At 42.4% G+C, this 19,539-nt stretch overlaps 2 protein-coding genes across 5 annotated transcripts in view; both read right to left on the bottom strand.

The window, feature by feature from the left end:
- The window catches only part of arhgap19 (Rho GTPase activating protein 19), a 52,613-nt gene extending 48,996 nt beyond the window's left edge, over window positions 1-3,617 (bottom strand). The window contains exon 1 of the mRNA XM_043712883.2: window positions 3,572-3,617. Coding sequence (XP_043568818.1) covers window positions 3,572-3,585 — 14 coding nt within the window. The 5' untranslated portion in view covers window positions 3,586-3,617. The remainder of the gene's footprint in view (window positions 1-3,571) is intronic.
- A 1,462-nt stretch (window positions 3,618-5,079) lies between these two features.
- The window catches only part of slka (STE20-like kinase a), a 184,721-nt gene continuing 170,261 nt past the window's right edge, over window positions 5,080-19,539 (bottom strand). For all 4 annotated transcript variants that reach the window (XM_087998814.1, XM_087998811.1, XM_087998812.1 and 1 more), the window contains 2 exons: window positions 15,130-15,243; window positions 5,080-11,076 (listed from right to left, as the gene is read on the bottom strand). In XM_087998814.1, coding sequence (XP_087854940.1) covers window positions 10,930-11,076; window positions 15,130-15,243 — 261 coding nt within the window. In that variant the 3' untranslated portion in view covers window positions 5,080-10,929. The remainder of the gene's footprint in view (window positions 11,077-15,129; window positions 15,244-19,539) is intronic.

Raw genomic sequence — 19,539 nt, 5'->3', positions numbered from 1 at the left:
CCAAGGAAAGGACAAACACACAACCTCAACACCAAGGAGAGGGAAGCAGTAAAAACACTAAGAAATGATAAGAACATAATCATACTACCAGCAGACAAAGGCAGAATGACGGTCATCCTGGACATCCAGAAAGCGCAACAACTACTTGCAGATACCAACACCTACCAAAGAGAGAGTTTGACCCCACCCCACAGCTCACCAATATGATAAACAACACACTGAGGAACCTGCAAAAAAAGGGATAAATAACCAGGTTTGACCTACCGAGAATGAAACCTGAAAGCAACAACACCCCCAGATTCTATGGACTACCTAAAGTGCACAAACCAGACATCCCACTCAGACCCATTGTATCGCTACCAGGGACACCATCACACAAACTGGCTAAAGAACTACATCAGAAACTGAAACACCTGATCAGTGGATCCAGACACTCTATCCAGTCAACACAGGAATTCTTGGACATCATCAGAAATATACATATAGACAAAGAAGAAAATATGGTCTCATTCGATGTAACGGCACTGTTCACCTCTATCAACAAAACCCTAGCCAGAGAAACAAAACCAAACTGCTGGACATACAGAACAGACAACAAGACGGGGAACCTATCAACAAAGACTGCACACTCAAACTATTGGACCTGTGCCTCACAAGGCAATTCACATTCAACAACCAAATATATGAGATGGAAATGTGTTGCTGGAAAAACGCAGGTCAGGCAGCATCTAGGGAACAGGAGAATCGACGTTTCGGGCATTAGCCCTTCTTCAGGAACCAAATATATGAACAAATCAATGGCACACCCATGGGCTCACCCATCTCTGGACTCATAGCAGAAGCTGTAATGCAAAGATTAGAACAAACAGTCTTACCGCAAATTCAACCCAAACTCTGGGTCAGATATGTAGATGACACCTTTGTAATTATTAAAAACACAGAAATAGAAAACACACACCGGATCATCAACGCCACACTCACAGGAATCAGATTAACTAGAGGGGAAGAAAAGGACAACCAACTCCCATTCCTAGACGTGATGGTACAGAGAACACCGAACGGAAAATTCACCACAAAGGTATATAGGAAAAACACACACACAGACCAAGTCCTGAACTACGAAAGCAACCACCCCAACACACACAAAAGAAGTTGCATCAAGACACTGTTCAAAAGGGCCACAACACACTGCAGCACATCAGAACTGCAAAAAGAGGAAGACGAACACCTCTACAATGTATTCACCAAAACGGATACCCCCGCAATTTCATCAACAGATGCCTAGGGGAAAGACAACGGAATGAGGACATGCCACAACCCAAAGGACTAGGCACGTTACCATACATCAAGAACATTTCTGAACTGACAGCCAGACTACTACGACCACTAGGACTCATAACAGCACACAAACCAACAGCCACTCTCAGATAACAACTCACCAGGACAAAGGACCCGATACCCAGCATGAACAAAACCAACGTGGTGTACAAAATCCCATGCAAGGACTGCACAAGACACTACATAGGACAAACAGGAAGACAGCTAACAATCCGTATCCATGAACACCAACTAGCCACGAAACGACACGATCAGCTATCCCTTAGTAGCCACACACGCAGATGACAAGCAACATGAGTTCGACTGGGACAACACTGCTATTATAGGACAAGCCAAACAAGAGAACAGCCAGGGAATTCCTAGAGGCATGGCACTCATCCACAGATTCTATCAACAAACACATCGACCTGGACCCAATATTCCGGCCACTGCAGTGGACAGCTGGAACTGACAACCGGAAGCGGCAGAGACAAACCACTATAAATGCCGGAGGAAACATCACAGAAGCGCTTCACAGGAGGCTCCCAAGCACTGAGGATGTCACCTAGACAGGGGACAAAATGTCTGCAACAAAAATTCCCAGCTTGGCGAACAGAACCACAACAACGAGCACCCAGGCTACAAATCTTCTCACAAACATAGAACATTACGGCGCAGTACAGCCCTTCGGCCCTCGATGTTGCGCCGCCCCGTCATACTAATCTGAAGCCCATCCCACCTACAGTATTCCATGTACGTCATTTGCCTGTCCAATGATGACTTAAGTGTACTTAAACTTGGCAAATCTACTGCAAGCAAAGCATTCCATACCCTTACTACTTTCCGAGTAAAGAAACTACCTCTGACATCTGTCTTATACCTATCTCCCCTCACTTTAAAGTTGTGTCCCCTCGTGTTTGCTGTCGTGTTTTCTTCAAAAAACACAATCAAGTTTGTGAGACATAATTTCCCACACACAAAAGCACATTGACTATTTCTAATCAGTCCTTGCCTTTCCAAATACATGTACATTCTGTCCCTCAGGATTCCCTCCCACCACACTGACGTCAGGTTCACTGGTTTATAGTTCTCTGGTTTGCCCTTACCGCCCTTCTTAAACAGTGGCACCACGTTAGCCAACCTCCAGTCTTCCAGCACGTCACCTGTGACTATCGATGATACAAATATCTCAGCAAGAGGCCCAGCAATCACTTCCCTAGCTTCCCACAGAGTTCTAGGGTACACCTGGTCAGGTCCTGGGGATTTATCCACCTTTATACGTTTTAAGACATCCAGCACTTCCTCCTCTGTCATTTGGCCATTTTTCAAGATGTCACCATCTATTTCCCTACGTTCTATATCTTCCATGTCCTTTTCCATAGTAAATACTGATGTAAAATACTCATTTAATATCTCCCCCATTTTCTGCAGTTCCACACAAAGGCCGCCTTGCTGATCTTTGAGGCCCTACTCTCTCCCTAGTTATCCTTTTGTCCTTAATGTATTTGTAAAAACTATTTGGACTCTTCATAATTCTGTTTGCCAACGCTACGTCATGTCCCTTTTTGTCCTCCTGATTTCCCTCTTAATTATACTCCAATTTGCCCTCTCTCTCTTTTCCCATCTCTCTATCCCCCTGTCTCTCTCTCTCTCTCTGCCCATCTCTTCATCACCGTGTCTCTCTCTTTCTTTTCCCACCTCTCTATCCGCCCATTTCTTTATCCCCATGTCTCTCTCTCTTTTTCTCTCTCTCTATCCCGTCTTTTTCCATCTCCCTATCCGTGTCTCTCTCTCTGCCCATCTCTTTATCCTGTCTCTCTCTCTTTTCCCATCTCTTTATCCCCGTGTCTCTTTTCCCATCTCTCTATCCCCGGTCTCTCTCTCTTCCCATCTCTCTATCCCCGGTCTCTCTCTCTCTCTCCCTTTTCCCATCTCTCTATCCCCGTGTCTCTCTCTTTTCCCATCTCTCTATCCCCGTCTCTCTCTCTGCCCATCTCTTTATCCTGTCTCTCTCTCTTTTCCCATCTCTTTATCCTGTCTCTCTCTCTTTTCCCATCTCTTTATCCCCGTGTCTCTTTTCCCATCTCTCTATCCCCGGTCTCTCTCTCTCTCTCTCCCTTTTCCCATCTCTCTATCCCCGTGTCTCTCCCTTTTCCCATCTCTCTATCCCCGTGTCTCTCTCTTTTCCCATCTCTCTATCCCCCTGTGCGTGACTGTTTCTCCCTATCCCCGTGTGTCTGTGTTTTTCTCTCACCGAGATTCCGACATCTTCGAACCGTTGCGCTACCGTTTACTGTGTCTGCTCCCATTGGTCAGTTTGAAATCAAACTCATGAGCCGCGCGGTTTACCGCGCACGCGCAGTTCATCATGGGAACTGGAGTGTTCTTTGGGCTCAATGGTCACACGCTACCTGCTGGAAATAATTAGGTTAGACAGTACCTGCAGATAGTAGAATAGCGATGCGTTCACATTAATTGCAAGAAAACCTGGAGAACCATCAACCTGATCCTTTCCACAGATGCTGGCTAATCTGCTGCGTGTTTCAATATAGAAGCAAATCATTGCCGATGCTGGAATCTGTAGTGTAAACAAAAATTGCTGAAGGGTCACAGTGGGTCAAGCAGCATCCATGCAGAGAAGGCAAGCTAACGTTTCGAATATAAATGACGAATGTTTAAGCATGTTTTTCCATCAGCCAGGATCTGTGACTGCAACTGGTGAATGGTCTTTGGAAAGGCTAACTGTTTTTCTCTCTCCACAGATGGTGCCAGACGTGAATTTTTCCAGTAATTTAGGTTTTTGTTTCAGATTTCCAGTATCCGAAGTTTTTTTTGTTTAATCTGCAACTATTGTATTAGTCTTAATTGTTCAAGCCGCTCATTTTCTCATACTAGGCTGCGTATTTCGGCAACGTCTCATTCGAAAGCCCAAAAATACAAGCAGCTTCCAACAATCTGTGTTTTGCCTTTTAACGGATTCATCTTGCCCAGTATTACAGGCTTTTTCTAAAGGTTTCAAACACGTTCGGTACTACTTATAATATCTTGCAATGGTGAACCCATAAATCTGTGTTCTTGTAAATTTAACTAATCCACTGAACAATCAGAATCTTTTGCGAGTTTGTAGGCTTTCCTTGCTTTTCGGCCTTGATTTCCCCCTGATCCTGCCTTCCAGCCTCTCTCTCTCAATTACCAGAATTCCCCCAACCACCCCACCGTTCCTACTCCAATTAAGCCTTTTCCTTGGGGTCTTGGCACCCCTTGTGCAGTATGCAGTTAAGTGCAGAGTTCTCCAGTCAGTGGATACATTATTCAAGATGATGTTTTACATTGTCAAAATGGGTTAGTTTTTTTTCCAATTTTATATAATGTTACCCAGAAAATGCAAATGACCTTACCCTCAGCTGTTTGCCAATTCAAAGCAGTTGCTCCCAGTTGCTTTATAACAACTTTAAGGAGGTTTACTTTAACTCAATGAAAACAGATAATTTTCCCTTCCTTAGGGTAAAACCATTTTTCTACTTGGTATTTTCCCAGTTCAGAACAGGAGCTTTTCTGTGGGGAATACATGAAACAGACAATGTAAGAGGGCCTCACATCCAAACTCAAGTTCACTTTGACTTACCTGCAATCTTAATCTTGAAGTTAATCCATTTTAATATCCAAAAATTAATGATTTGTTCACTTGGCCCCCCATTTAATGAGATATATCATGGACTAAGTTATCATGAATATCAACTTTAGAATTGAAAACAGCAAATGCCATCTGCAATACCATTTTATTTACACAATTATTTCTACATAATCACTTTATGTAGAACATCTGATCCACATAAATAAGTTCTCTTCATAGTTTAACAAGTTCTAGGTATTGAAACATCTAATATATAAAGCTGTAGCAAAGCCTTCATATGTTATAGTTACAATCAGAAATATAGACACTAGTTTCCCAACAGTTACAGTACAAGTAACATCCTGGAATATCCAGGACACAGGATCTGTGATGGATCACAGGTGCTCTCCTATGGTTTTGGTTGGGGTTCTATGTTAGATAAGTGTAAGCTGGAGGACTCATTATGATTCAAGTCCCAATGTACTACAAATTCAGAAACAAACTTAGTCTCTCTGTAATGCTGTAGAGGCGATCACAATTATTTTAGCAAGAAATTATGCAACAGGACCCTGGTTTCAAGTGAAAATCACACCCCATATTCATTTTCAGGGCAAGAAAGCTACAGACTAAATACCCCTCTACATTGTCTCTAACAAAAACCCCCAGGACAGGTGTAGCTAAGTTAGATGCAGAGTAAAGCTCACTTTACACCTTCCCAATGATGCCCTTTATGAGAAAATGTTATGAAATATTCAAATAATTAAATCAGAATCCAAGTTAAGGTCTACTGGCACTTGAGGACTCAGAAGCCGCAAAGTGACAGCTACGTTATATAAGATGACCAAAGTGGCAGATGGCATATAATGTGGGCTGTTAAGCTCTTTTTAACTTTAGTAGTTGGAATGGAAAAGCAGAAATTTTCTTCTGAAGGTATTAAACCTGAGAACTCTGATGTTCAAAAGGAACTTGCATGTACTCAGAAGGAAGCAGATAACTCATAAGTAGAACAAGTAATTAGGATTCCAAATTGTATGTAGGACTTTATTGTTGTAAGGTGACTAAATAATAAGCAAGAATAGTACAATTGAAGAGGGTCAGTTAGCAAGATTGTTCGTATGTGGTTCAGAATAATGCCAATAGCACAAGTTTGGTTTTTATTTTGACTGAGTAGACCGCCTCCCCAAAAATGGAATGCAGTAGCAAACCACCACAGACAAAAAAAAACTAGCTCAGAATAAAGTGTCAGTAGAGAATGAACCATGGACATGCCTTCAAACAGAACCCTCATGTAATATAATGATTGAACTCTGTAGAATTGTATGAGGCCACACTGAGATACAGTTATAGACTCTATTTGAAAAGTATGTATTTTTTATTAGAAGTGAAAATCCCACCTTGGGGGGACTGTCTGTGCAGCGGTTGTAATCTCCCAATGTCTGCGTAGGTTTCCTTCAGGTGCACTGGTTTCCTCCCAGAGTACAAAATGTGTTGGTTTGGTGAATTTGCCATGCTAAATTGCTCATAGTGTCCAGGGATGTGCAAGTAAGGCAGATTCGCCATGGGAAATGCAGGGTTACATGGATAGTGTGGGGAGAGTCAGGATGGAATGCACTTGAGGGTCATTGTGAACTCAATGGGCTGAATGGCCTGCTTCCACACTGTTGGGATTCTGTGGTACAGTGAAGGTTAGTGGTTTTTAGGATGAAAGATAAGAGGCTAAAAAAATTGAGTCTATATTTTCTTAAATTTAAAAGAATGATGGATGATCTCATCGAAACACAAGATTCTGAAACGACGTAACTGGGTAGATACCGAGGCAGAGAATCTAGAACATGGGCACATTATCAAGATAACGGTTTATCCATTTAGGCCATACAAGCATATGAATTAGAAACAGGAATAGGACATTTGGCCCCTTGAATCTACTTTACCATTCAAAAAAAATTCCATTGTTGAATACATTGAAGTGAGGGATAAATCTCTGGTCTTGGTGAATTATGGGTAACGGGCAGTAGAGCTCAAGGGAAAATCAGCCTTGAACATATGGATGGAGAAACAGGCTGTAGGGGGCCTAACAGCCCACTTCTGTTACTATTTCTTAGGTTCATAACTAACACACAAGTTGACTGTTAGTATCATAGCTATTTCTAATTATAGATGGCCCTTGATGGTGTTATACTGGGCTTTGTCCATACCTCATCTAATTAACTTTAACATTACAGTGGTCATTTAAATGGCTGCAGTCTCTTCATTGATCCCACTCACAGTGCATCATGGGGCTCCCACCAGTCCCAGCATTGACAGAGGTTGGAAATTTGTGAGAACCTATCACTTAGAAGATCAAGGTCAGCAAATGCATAGGAATACTACCACCTTCAAGTTCCCCTGCAAGCCACACCAAGTTGACTATATTGTCATCCCTTCACTGTTGCTGGGTAAAAACTCCTGAAACTCCCTCCCCAACAGCACAGTGGGTGTCCATTCACCACTTGCATTGTAGTAGTTCATAAAGATAGCTCATCTTCAACTTCTTAAGAGCAATTACGGATAAGCTACAAATGCTGATCTTTCCAGGATATACTCATTCCCCAAAATAAAGTAACATACTGCAAGGTTTGTAGGTCCAGGTTGAGGTTTAGGGTGTAGGTTTGCTCGCTGAGCTGTACGTTTGGATATCAAACCTACAGCTCAGCGAGCAAACCTACACCCTAAAATAACATACTTTCAAAACTAAAATGAAGGAATTAAACAAAGGACTGAAAAAAATGTCAAATAACAAATTCTCCTTCTGGAATAAATATTGTTTGATGACTTTTCCACCAAGGTGGAACTACATTCAAGCACCTGGGAATTGCATTTTGCTTAACCTGCTATTGATGTCATAATTAAAAAGTACAAAGTTCCAGAACATTTATTGTTTATAGTGGTGGAGCATTTATTTGGATGATATGAGAAGAATAGAAAAGCATTGCTGCAGAATATTCAGCAAAATGAGTCCTTGTAGTGGTAGCTGGTGCAAGATCATTAATATAGATATCTGACCATGAATGTGTCCAGGCTACCGGCTTGACACCTGTGGAAGTTGCAATTTTGTCATTCAAACATGAGTGCAAGTTTGAATATTTTCAAAGACTTAGTTCTGAAAGAAGTGCCATGTTTTGGTCATTGTGCCTCAAATGGACAGTCTACATATCAATTGCTGTCACAGCTGAACACGTCAAAGACCAACAGGCCTCATGTGTGATCGCCTCTACAGTACAGAGCACCAAACAATCCCAAATAAATCACACAAAACTAACATGCAAACGTGGAGCTTAAACTCACCAACTTTACACCCTCTTCCCTTCAACAATCTGACAGATTCCATTATTACTGGGTTTGGGGTGCAGGGGCAGGAGTACAGGCGTAGACTCAAACCAAATGAGCAGAAGTACTTTAAATAGAATGTTATCCATTAAAATAATTTAGATATATAGAGTTTATGTTGGTTAGTAGATAATAGTTACTTCCCTGTGCAATTCATAGATTCAGGTGTAAAGGGTTGGACAATGAAGCAAGCACAGACTTATGGTTATTATTAAGCAATGTAGAGTCACTTACTGTTGCTTTAAAAATAACAGATCCTGATTCAAAGAGATGGATGTTTGCTTTATATAAGCTCTCAGCTGACACCCAAACTCCTCAGATGTCTTACTGCAGCTCGTTAACAAGCGTGGGAGAACAATTTATTTTTTACATATTCATTCATGGATGGGACACATTGCTGTCTAGGCCAGCATTTATTGCCCATCCCAAATTGTCCTGAGGGCAGTTAAGAGTCAACCACTCATGCCCTCCCTCCTGTTTAGAGAAGAATTAATGACAGCACACTGCTAACATGCCAGAATACTTCAATAGTTATGAAATTTTCACTTTAAAAGCAAGTAAGGTTTTGCACTGATATAGCAAACCATTATATCTCACAAATATGCTTCAAAGCATCTTATTAAAATACTTTGAAATAGTGAGCATTATTGAGGCAAACACTGTTGTTTAGGGAAGCGCTGTGATAGTTATTTAAGAAAAGGTAGCAGGGGCACGTAGGAAAAAGCAGCAATGGTTATTTAGGAAAATGCGATGATGGTTAGTAACGTTATGCAAGGAAATGAGGCAATGGTTATTTAGAGAAATTAACTGATTATTATTTCGGGAAACGTAGTGACAATTTTTAAGGGAAACATAGTAACCATTATTTAGACTAATGTAGTGACAGTAGTTTTGAGAAATGTAGTGACAGTTATTTAGAGAAATGTAACAATGTTAATGATGGTTATCTAGACATTCAATCATAGTGAGTTATTTAGGGAAATGCAATGACAGTGATTTATGGAAACACAACAATGTTTCTTTTATTCATTTATGGAATGAGGGAGTTGCTGGCTAGGCCAGTATTTATTGCCCATCCCTAATTGCCCAGAGGGCAGTTCAGAGTCAACCACATTGCTGTGGGTCTAGAGTCACATGTTGGCCAGATCAGGTAAGGACGGCAAATTTCCTTCCCTCCAGGACATTAGGGAACCAGATGGGTTTTTCCTGTCAATCAACAATGGTTTCATGGTCATCATTAGACTCTTAATTCCAGATACCTTTTTTCTATTAAATTCATTTTCTCCCATCCCCTATGGTGGGATTTGAATTTGGGTCTCCACAACATAAGCTGGGTCGCTGGATTAATAGTCTAATGATAATTGTCTCTCCTGGGAATTTAGGGAAATACAACTTTTTTTTGGAAAACAACAATATTTAGGGAAATGTAGTGATGGTTCCTGAACGCATGATTTGCTGAATCAACGTGCTTCTAACCAACCAAGTTGATACCAGAATATTTTATCACAATTCCAGCATTTCATGCTGAATAGGGTCTAAACATTAGTTAGTTTCCACAAATCATGCATAATTTTATTCATCCAAGGATGTGGGTTTGCTCGCTGAGCTGGAAGGTTCATTTTCATTCTCAAAACTCGCTAACATTTATTCATCCAAATCAAGCACCCTTATATTTCAGGCTCTAGGGCAGTATACAGTCAGTACCGATACACAGGTTGAATTCAGCTGAGTGTTGTGGTATTGTAGTTTTAATGTTCCTAATCTCTGATTTCGCTCAATGAGGGCACTAAGTGCAAAGTGACGTTTTTGCTCAGTATCAGTCAAAGGTTACAGCATGGTCATATTTCTGATTTAAGGTTTTGTGTCATTGAGATGCAAGGCCCCCTTTTCACAAAAAGGCTGAAATTCAACAGCAAATGATTCATACACACAAAAAATCTGCATTGACATCTGTGGAGACAGAAACAAGAACTAATGTTTCAAGTCAGTGACTTCCATTAGCTCTGATATAATGCAAGACCTGAAACTCATTTTTCTCTCTTCACAGATGCTGTCAAACTCGCAGACTTGAAAATGCTTATTTCTGGTTGAATTGATAAGCTATTAGATAGCGCTGAATAATGCAGAAATCTGCAATATCTATTAAAACCTGCTAATTGCAATGGAAACTCTTAGACATGGCAATACTCCATGATTCATTAGACAACTATTACCATTTCACCAGAACTCTCACTGCATTTCTAGCATATCTCTCTGGATACAAAGATCTTCTGTGACCTAATACAGGAACCTAGAGTCTATTTTCCTGCTCTGTGGCCAACAGACAATAGGATCAAAAGGTTCGGCAAAAGAAGAGTATTAAAAATTATTAAAGTTGTGCTATGAATGATACAGACACACCACTCCCATCATGTCTTCCACTTTGGACTGCTAGGAAATGCAGTCTTGCATCTTATCCAGGATCTCCAGGTGCAAACAATCCAATAAGGTTCAAAACATGTAAATTCAAACAGCTGCATCCTGACTGTCTTCAAACTCAAAGATAGTAAAGGGTCCTGCTGCAGGTGACTGGATCAGCACTATCAAACATTTGTTTACTGAATGAGTAAGAGAAACTCCTGGGAGCCCCACAGTTAGGATCCTGTAGAATGCAGGCTTGGGACGGGGTAGAACTTGGAAATACGGCTCTGTGCAGATGGATTGAGGCATTCAGATTCACCACTCATCTTGAAAAAGACCGCCTGCTCCTGCAACTTGCGAGCAAATTCTTCCTCTAAAGCCTGAAATGGATTTGGGACAAACAGTTAGTGAAGGAGAAAGAAGCACAGTTCACCAGCAAATACAGTCAAGGTACAAAGGAGATAAACTTAAATACATTATGGCTGTAAAGGAAATTATTTCACTTTGAACTGACCATACATTCGGAAGGACCTCAGTTCAGTTACTGGCCACGTTTTTGGCTTGAGGTATATAATTTATGACTACTAAGGCAATAATAAGCACGTATTCAGACTTTCATGATCGTACTAATAATACAATGGTCCAAGAGACTGCACAGGAGCATTATAAAACAAAGTATGACAAGCGATATTACGTCAGATGACCAAAAGTTTTGACAAAAGGTAGGTTTTGGGAATATCATAAAAGAGGAAAGCAAGGTGGTGATGTAAAGAGGTGTAGGGATGGGATTCAAGAACTTTGGGCACAGGCAGCTTAATTGATGGGCACCAATGATGCAGCAATTATACAGAAATATAGAAAATATGAGCACGAGTAGGCTCTTTGAACCTGCTCCTTCATTCAAAATGATCATGGCTGGTCATCCAAAGTGACCTGTTCCCACTTTCTCCCCATACCCTTTGATCCTTTAGCCCCAAGAACTATATTGAATCTTTTCAGCAAAGACTTCAATGTAAACACTTCCTGTGGTAGAGAATACTACAGGCTCACCACTCTGTGCGTGAAGACACTTCCTAATCCCTACATGGGGCCCTACATGGGGCTCTGGCCTCAGTCATTTGGAACATCCTTGCTATGTTTATCCTCTCTAGTCCTTTTTTTTAAATAATATGTTCAGCTGTGGGATATGGGTATGGTTGACTGCCCAGTATTTATTGCCTGTCCCTAGCTGCTCTTGAGAAGATGGCAAAGAGCTGCCTTCATGAACCACTGCAGTCCAACTGTTCAGATCTTGATTCAAAAAGAGCAATATTACACTGATTGCTGGACACCTGCAGCTCCACAGAACATGAACTGGAGGAGGAAGTGGTCTTCATGACTGATAACCAACAAATCAATCCACGCACAACTGGAAGTGGCAGCCTTTACAAGACATTATTTTGCTTCATGAAACCTGTATCATGAAATAATTATTGAATGACTATCCCATCTGCATATTGGTAGAAAAGATAATTGAATGCAGCAATGGGGTTTATGTGGATTGCCAAAACAAATTTGGAAGTTTTCACATTAAAGATAAGCTAAGAATTCATGGAATTGGGTGTGATATCTAGCATGGATGGAGGACTGGATAACTTGAATCTTGTTATCCTGTTAGTTGAGTATGCAAGTTTTGAATTGCCAAATTGTAACTTGTGAAGTCTGTTAGTATTTTATAGCTGTGGAATCCCCTCATTCTTCTAATTCAGTGAATATAATCCAAACTGATCCAGTGATTCTTCATATGTCAGTCCTGCCATCCCAGGCATCAGTCTAGCAAATGTTTGTTGCACTCCCTCTAGACTTACAGCACCCTTTCTCAAATCAGATGACAAAAATTGCATGAAATACTCCACAGGTGTGCTGTCACCAACTGCAGCAAACTGTTGTTCCTGTACCCAAATTCTCTGAATATGAAGGCCAATACACCATTTTCATTCCTTGCTGTCTGTTGCAACTCCATATTTACTTTCAGTGACTGGTGTACAAAGACACTCACGTCTCATCATACCTTCTCCTCTCCCAATCTGTTATAATTCAGTTAATAATCTGCCTTCCTGCTTTTGATATCAAAGAGGATAACCTCATATTTATCTACATTATATTTCATTTTTTTAAAATTCAGTTCTGAGATGTGGCTGTCACTGACTAGCCAACATTTACTACTGGTCTCGAGTTATCCTTGAGAAGGTGGTGGTGAGCTGTCTTCTTAAACCACTGTAGAGAACATGCTTTAGGTTGGGCCACCAATGTGCTTCGGGAGGTAATTCTAGGAATTTTGACTCAGTGACAGGAGTGAAGGAAAAGTGATACATTTCCAAGTCAGGAATGGTGTGTGGCTTGGGAGAGGAACTGGCAGGTGATGGCGTTCACATGTTTCTGCTGCCCTTGTTCATGAGTCATGGGTTTGGAAAGTGCTGTCTAAGGAATTTCTAAGGTGCATCTTGTTGATAGTACACATTACTGCTACTGAACATTGGTACTGGACACTTGTGGATGTGGTGCCTATCAAGCATTTTGCTTTGTCCTAAATAGCATCAAGCTTCTTGAGCGTTATTGGAGCTGCACCCATCCAGGCAAGTGGGTGCTATTGCATCACACTTCTGGAACATAACTTGGAAGTGGTGGACAGACTTTGGTGAGTCAGATGAGTTAATCCACATAAGAGGATTCCTACTGCAGATTTCCAAAGATTTGTTAGCATAAGAAAAACAGTGAATAAAGAAATAATTAAGAGCCAAAAGGGGAATTTTTCATTTTCAGTTTGGACATTTGGCTGGTATCATGGATATCTTTGTACAGTGTGCATTACTGTAATAACCAAGCCATGTGCCTGCCTGAACATGAACAATCTTTTGCTCAACTGATTTAGCCTCACATTCACAATCATCCATCTTGTTCACTGACTTATTCCTTTAAACTGGACAGCCACAATATGGGAGTCTAGCCTATTCTGGATAACAGGTACTGTTATAACAGGGTATGTAAAAAGTGGAAACTTGGTGGCATACTACTGCTATTTCCACCAAAGAGCAAAAGTTGTTGAGTTCACCAAATTGTTGGTACAGGAAGTTGAAAACATGGAAACAAGGACTGTCATGAACAGGATTTTCACTGAGGTTCACATTTGGGACAGAAGCAAAAGAAAAAAAAGTTCTTTATCTTATCAATAGTTTAACTGATTTTTAAAAATTATTTACTCGTGGAGCATGGACATCACCATCTGGCCAGCATTTCATTACCCGTCCCTTGTTGCCCTTGAGAAGATGGTGGTGAGCTGCCTTCTTGAACCTCTGCAGTCCACATGCTGGGTTGACCCACAGTGCTGTTAGGGAGGGAATTCCAAGATTCTTACCCAGTGACAGTGAAGGAACAGAAACATATATCCAAGTCAGGATGGTAAACAGTTTGGAGGGAGACTTGCAGGTGGTGATGTTCCAGTCTGTGTGCTGCCCTTGTAATTTTAGATGTAATTGGTTGTGGATTTGGAAGATGTTGTCTAAGGATCTTTAGTGAATTTCTACAGCAATGCATAATGTACATCAAAGATATCCAGGATACCAACCAAATGTCTACATTGAAAATGAAAAATTTCCCTTTTGTCTTTTATTTCTTTAATCAGTTTTTCTTATGCTCACAAATTTTTGGAAATCTGCAGTAAGAATCCTCTTATATATTTACTATCTATGCCACTTAACTATGTAATCTGCCTGTAATGCTCGCAAGACAAAGCTTTTCACTGTGCCTCAATACGTGACAAGAAGTTCAATTCAGTTCAATTCACCTCGTAGATAATATACACTGCTGTTACTGAGCGTCACTGGTGGAGGGAGTGGATGTTGTACCAATCAAGTGGGTTGCCTTGTCCTGGATGATGTGAAACTTCTTGTGTTGTTGGAGTTCGACCCAACAAGTATTCCATCACACTCATGACCTGTGCCTTGGAGATGGTGGACAGGCTTTGAGGAGTTTAGTGAGTTATTCGCTACAGATTCCCAACCTCTGACTGTTCTTGTAGCCACTATGTTTATGTGGCAAGCCCAGTTGAGTTTCTGGTCAATGGTAACTCTAAGGATGTTGATAGTGGGGGAATTCAGTGATGGTGACACCATTGAATGTTAAAGGGCACTGATTAGATTGTGTCTTATTGGAGATGGTCATTACCTGCCATTTGTGTTGCGTGAATGTTACTTGCTACTTGTCAGTCCAAGACTGGATACTGTAACGATTTTGTTGCATTGAACAAGGAATGCTTCAATAGTGGAGACACCTGGAGTGTTTAATGCTGAAACTGGTACTCGCAGCTACCAATATTTCTTCATTTAGTACATTAGAAATTTTACTCCAAACTAAACATTTGAATTCAAGTAAATATACTTCAATGATTTCTGTACCTTCTTCCTGGGTCTAAGTTTGTCCCTCCACTCCTTCAGCTCCTGACCATGCTCTTCATCCACCTCCTTCAGTTTGTGTGTCTCGTGTTCGATTAGCAAATGGCACTTTTCATTCTGCCAGGAGGAGGAGATTAAACAAAGAAAGTCACCAAACTGCAATGGGATTTAGAAAAATGAACACAGATGCAAAAGGCAATGGCAATGACGACATGAAACCAGGATAAAAAGTAATTCAGGGGTAGAAATTGGATGAGTAATGTGAGACTCAGTCCCAAGAGAAAGAGATAGCAAGGAATAGTGTGTGCAATTCTGGCCTCCCTCCTATCATAAGGATGTTGTGAAACTTGAAAGGGTTCAGAAAAGATTTTCAAGGATATTGCCAGACTTGGAGGATTTGAGCTATAGGGAGAGGCTGGGTAGGTTGGGGCTATTTTCCCTGGAGTGTCGAAGACGGAGGGGTAACCTTATAGAGGTTTATAAAATCATGAGGGGATAAATAGACAAGGTATTTTCTCTGGGGAGGGTGAGTGCAGAACCAGAGGGTATAGATTTAGGGTGAGAAGGGAAAAAATTTAAAAGGAATCCAAGGGGCAGCCTTTTCATGCAAAGGGTGGTATGTGTATGGAATAAGCTGCTACAGTAACGTGATGGAGACAGATACAATTTCAACATTTAAAACACATCTGGATGGGTATATGAATAATAACAGTTTAGAGAAATATGGGCCAAGTGTTGGCAAATGGGACTAGATTTGGTTAGGATATCTGTTCGGCGTGGATGAGTTGGACCAAATGGTCTGTTTCCATTCTGTATATCTCTACGACACTAAAACCTGAGGGTACAAAGATCATGGAGGGTACATTTAAAAGCAATCAGCTGAGATTAAAAAAAACTATGAAAGTTAATTATGAGGCTTAATTTTTAAATCTCATCTTTTTATGTCTTAAATTTTGTATCTGGTAAGTTTAGTTTTATAGTCTAAAATAGTAATCTATTAACTCATCTCAGTCCAATTGAATGTTCGTGAACCGTGTGGGTTATGCCCTGGCCAAGCATGTGCTGTAAATGTTATCAGTCGGAGCAGCTTATGCTTAGCTTTCAAAAGTCTAAAAGCAGCTTGGAGCCTCTTGGGACATCTCAGAGCTAGGAACCTTCAGGGGGTGAATATTTCCCAGTTTAGGAATGACCATCAGGCAGTCCAGAGCAGGGAGTACAGGGTTGCCTTTGTGAAAAAGTGAAGATTGCAGATACTGGAGATCAGAGTGGAGAGTGTGGCGCTGGAAAAGCACAGCAATTCAGGCAGCATCCGAGGAGCAGGAGAATCAATTTTTCAGGCATAAATCCTTCATCAGGAATGCGGCTAGTGGGCTGAGATAAATGGGAGGGGGGGGTGGGAAGGTAACTGAGAATGCAATAGTAAATGAAGATGGGGGAGAAGGTGATAGGTTGGAGAGGAGGGTGGTGTGGATAGATGGGAAAGACAATGGACAGGTCAAGAGGGTGGTGCGGGGTTGGAGGTTTGGGATAAGGTAGGGGGAGGGGAAATGAGGAAATATGATTAGATTAGATTACTTGGTGTGGAAACAGGCCCTTCGGCCCAACAAGTCCACACCGATCCTCCGAAAAGCAACCCACCCAGACCCATTCCCCTACATTTACCCCTTCACCTAACACTACAGGCAATTTAGCATTGCCAATTCACCTAATCTGCACATTTTTGGACTGTGGGAGGAAACCCACGCAGACACTGGGAGAATGTGCAAACTCCACACAGACAGTTGTCTGAGGCAGGAATTGAACCTGGGTCTCTGGCGCTGTGAGGCAGCAGTGCTAACCACTGTGCCACTGGTGAAATCCACATTAATCCAGTGTGGTTGCATGGTCCCAAGGCGGAAGATGAGGCGTTCTTCCTCCAGGCGTCGGGTGGTTAGGGTTTGGCGACGGAAGCAACCCCGGACCTACATGTCCTTGATGGAGTGGGATGGGGATGTGAAGTGTTCAGCCATGGGGTGGTGGAGTTGGTTGGTGTGGGTGCGCCAGAGATGTTCTCAGAAACTATGTGCAAGTTGGTGTCCTGTCTCCCTGATGTAGAGAAGACTACCAGGTGCAACAGATACGAGTAGATGACAGTGCTGAAAGTACAGGTAAATTTCTGTCAGACGTGGAAGGTTCCTTTGTTGTCCCTTTTGTGTGTTGAGCTCTCTACTGCCATTAGATCTGCATATGGTGAGTTTATGGTTCCTGAGAGCCAGTTTTTACTGACCACCCCCTACGCTTATGCTCCTACTGATTATAGGCAGACCAGACATGGACAAGCAGACACACTAATCTTGTTGAGATGAGTAAATAATATCTATTTCATAGTGCTGGTGTTGGACTGGGTGGACAAAGTTAAACATCTGTGATCGGTTGTGATTTTTAACTTTGTCCATTTCATAAAAGCAATACTGAAATGTTAAAACATTAGAACTCAATGTAAAAATTATATTTTAAAGAATTATTTAGTTGGGGGGGGGGGGGGGGACTGCTTTTGATAACTTTAATTCATTTGAAAAGATCTCATATCAAAACAGTTTGAGAACCAATGTCCTGAAGTATCATTAACCCACTGTACATGCAGGTAAAAACAACAACTGCAGATGCTGGAAACCAGATTCTGAATCAATGGTGCTGGAAGAGCACAGCAGTTCAGGCAGCATCCAACGAGCAGTGAAATCAACGTTTCGGGCAAAAGCCCTTCATCAGGAATAAAGGCAGAGAGCCTGAAGCGTGGAGAGATAAGCTAGGGGAGGGGGAGGGGGAGGGTGGGGGTGGGGAGAGAGTAGCATAGAGTACAATGGGTGAGTGGGGGAGGAGATGAAGGTGATAGGTCAGGGAGGAGAGGGTCGAGTGGATAGGTGGAAAAGGAGATAGGCAGGTCGGACAAGTCAAGGGGACAGTGCGGAGCTGGAAGTTTGAAACTAGGATGAGGTGGGGGAAGGGGAAATGAGGAAACTGTTGAAGTCCACATTGATGCCCTGGAGTTGAAGTGTTCCGAGGCGGAAGATGAGGCGTTCTTCCTCCAGGCGTCTGGTGGTGAGGGAGCAGCAGTGAAGGAGGCCCAGGACCTCCATGTCCTCGGCAGAGTGGGAGGGGGAGTTGAAATGTTGGGCCACGGGGCGGTTTGGTTGATTGGTGCGGGTGTCTTGGAGATGTTCCCTAAAGCGCTCTGCTAGGAGGCGCCCAGTCTCCCCAATGTAGAGGAGACCGCATCGGGAGCAACGGATACAATAAATGATATTGGTGGATGTGCAGGTAAAACTTTGATGGATGTGGAAGGCTCCTTTAGGGCCTTGGATAGAGGTGAGGGAGGAGGTGTGGGCACATGTTTTACAGTTCCAGCGGTGGCAGGGGAAAGTGCCAGGATGGGAGGGTGAGTCGTAGGGGGGCGTGGACCTGACCAGGTAGTCACGGAGGGAACCGTCTTTGCGGAATGTGGAAAGGGGTGGGGAGGGAAATATATCCCTGGTGGTGGGGTCTTTTTGGAGGTGGTGGAAATGTCGGCGGATGATTTGGTTTATGCGAAGGTTGGTAGGGTGGAAGGTGAGCACCAGGGGCGTTCTGTCCTTGTTACGGTTGGAGGGGTGGGGTCTGAGGGCGGAGGTGCGGGATGTGGACGAGATGCGTTGGAGGGCATCTTTAACCACGTGGGAAGGGAAATTGTGGTCTCTAAAGGAGGCCGCCATCTGGTGTGTTCTATGGTGGAACTGGTCTTCCTGGGAGCAGATACGGCGGAGGCGGAGGAATTGGGAATACGGGATGGCATTTTGCAAGAGATAGGATGGGAAGAGGTGTAATCCAGGTAGCTGTGGGAGTCGGTGGGTTTGTAAAAAATGTCAGTGTCAAGTCGGTCGTCACTAATGAAGATGGAGAGGTTCAGGAAGGGGAGGGAGGTGTCAGAGATGGTCCAGGTAAATTTAAGGTCAGGGTGGAATGTGTTGGTGAAGTTGATGAATTGCTCAACCTCCTCGCGGGAGCACGAGGTGGCGCCAATGCAGTCATCAATGTAGCGGAGGAAGAGGTAGGGAGTGGTGCCGGTGTAATTACGGAAGATGAACTGTTCTACGTAGCCAACAAAGAGACAGGTATAGCAGCACATTTGCACCATGTGTAGACCTACACAGTAGGTGGCAGTGGAGGGAGAAGATGAATAAGTCAGATTGAGGGACATAGGGAGAAGGTGGGTAGTTGGGGAAAGAAGTGACTGAGGGATATAGAAAGGAGGAATAGATTGATATGAGGAGATGATGAGTTGGTGAGATTGAGGGATGGGAGAAGGAGAGATTGATGGACAGCTCATGAATCCCTGGGTCCTCCATGCACCACCAGAAAGATCAAGTCTTCAGAAATTAATTGGTACTTGGTCACACA

The sequence above is a fragment of the Chiloscyllium plagiosum genome, unplaced genomic scaffold (assembly GCF_037043375.1).
Source record: "Chiloscyllium plagiosum isolate Xiang-an unplaced genomic scaffold, Cpla_swu_hap1 HiC_scaffold_22, whole genome shotgun sequence".
Classification (NCBI taxonomy): Eukaryota; Metazoa; Chordata; class Chondrichthyes; order Orectolobiformes; family Hemiscylliidae; genus Chiloscyllium; species Chiloscyllium plagiosum.
Note: the sequence above shows the minus strand (reverse complement) of the source record. Positions and strands in the feature narration are given on the sequence as shown.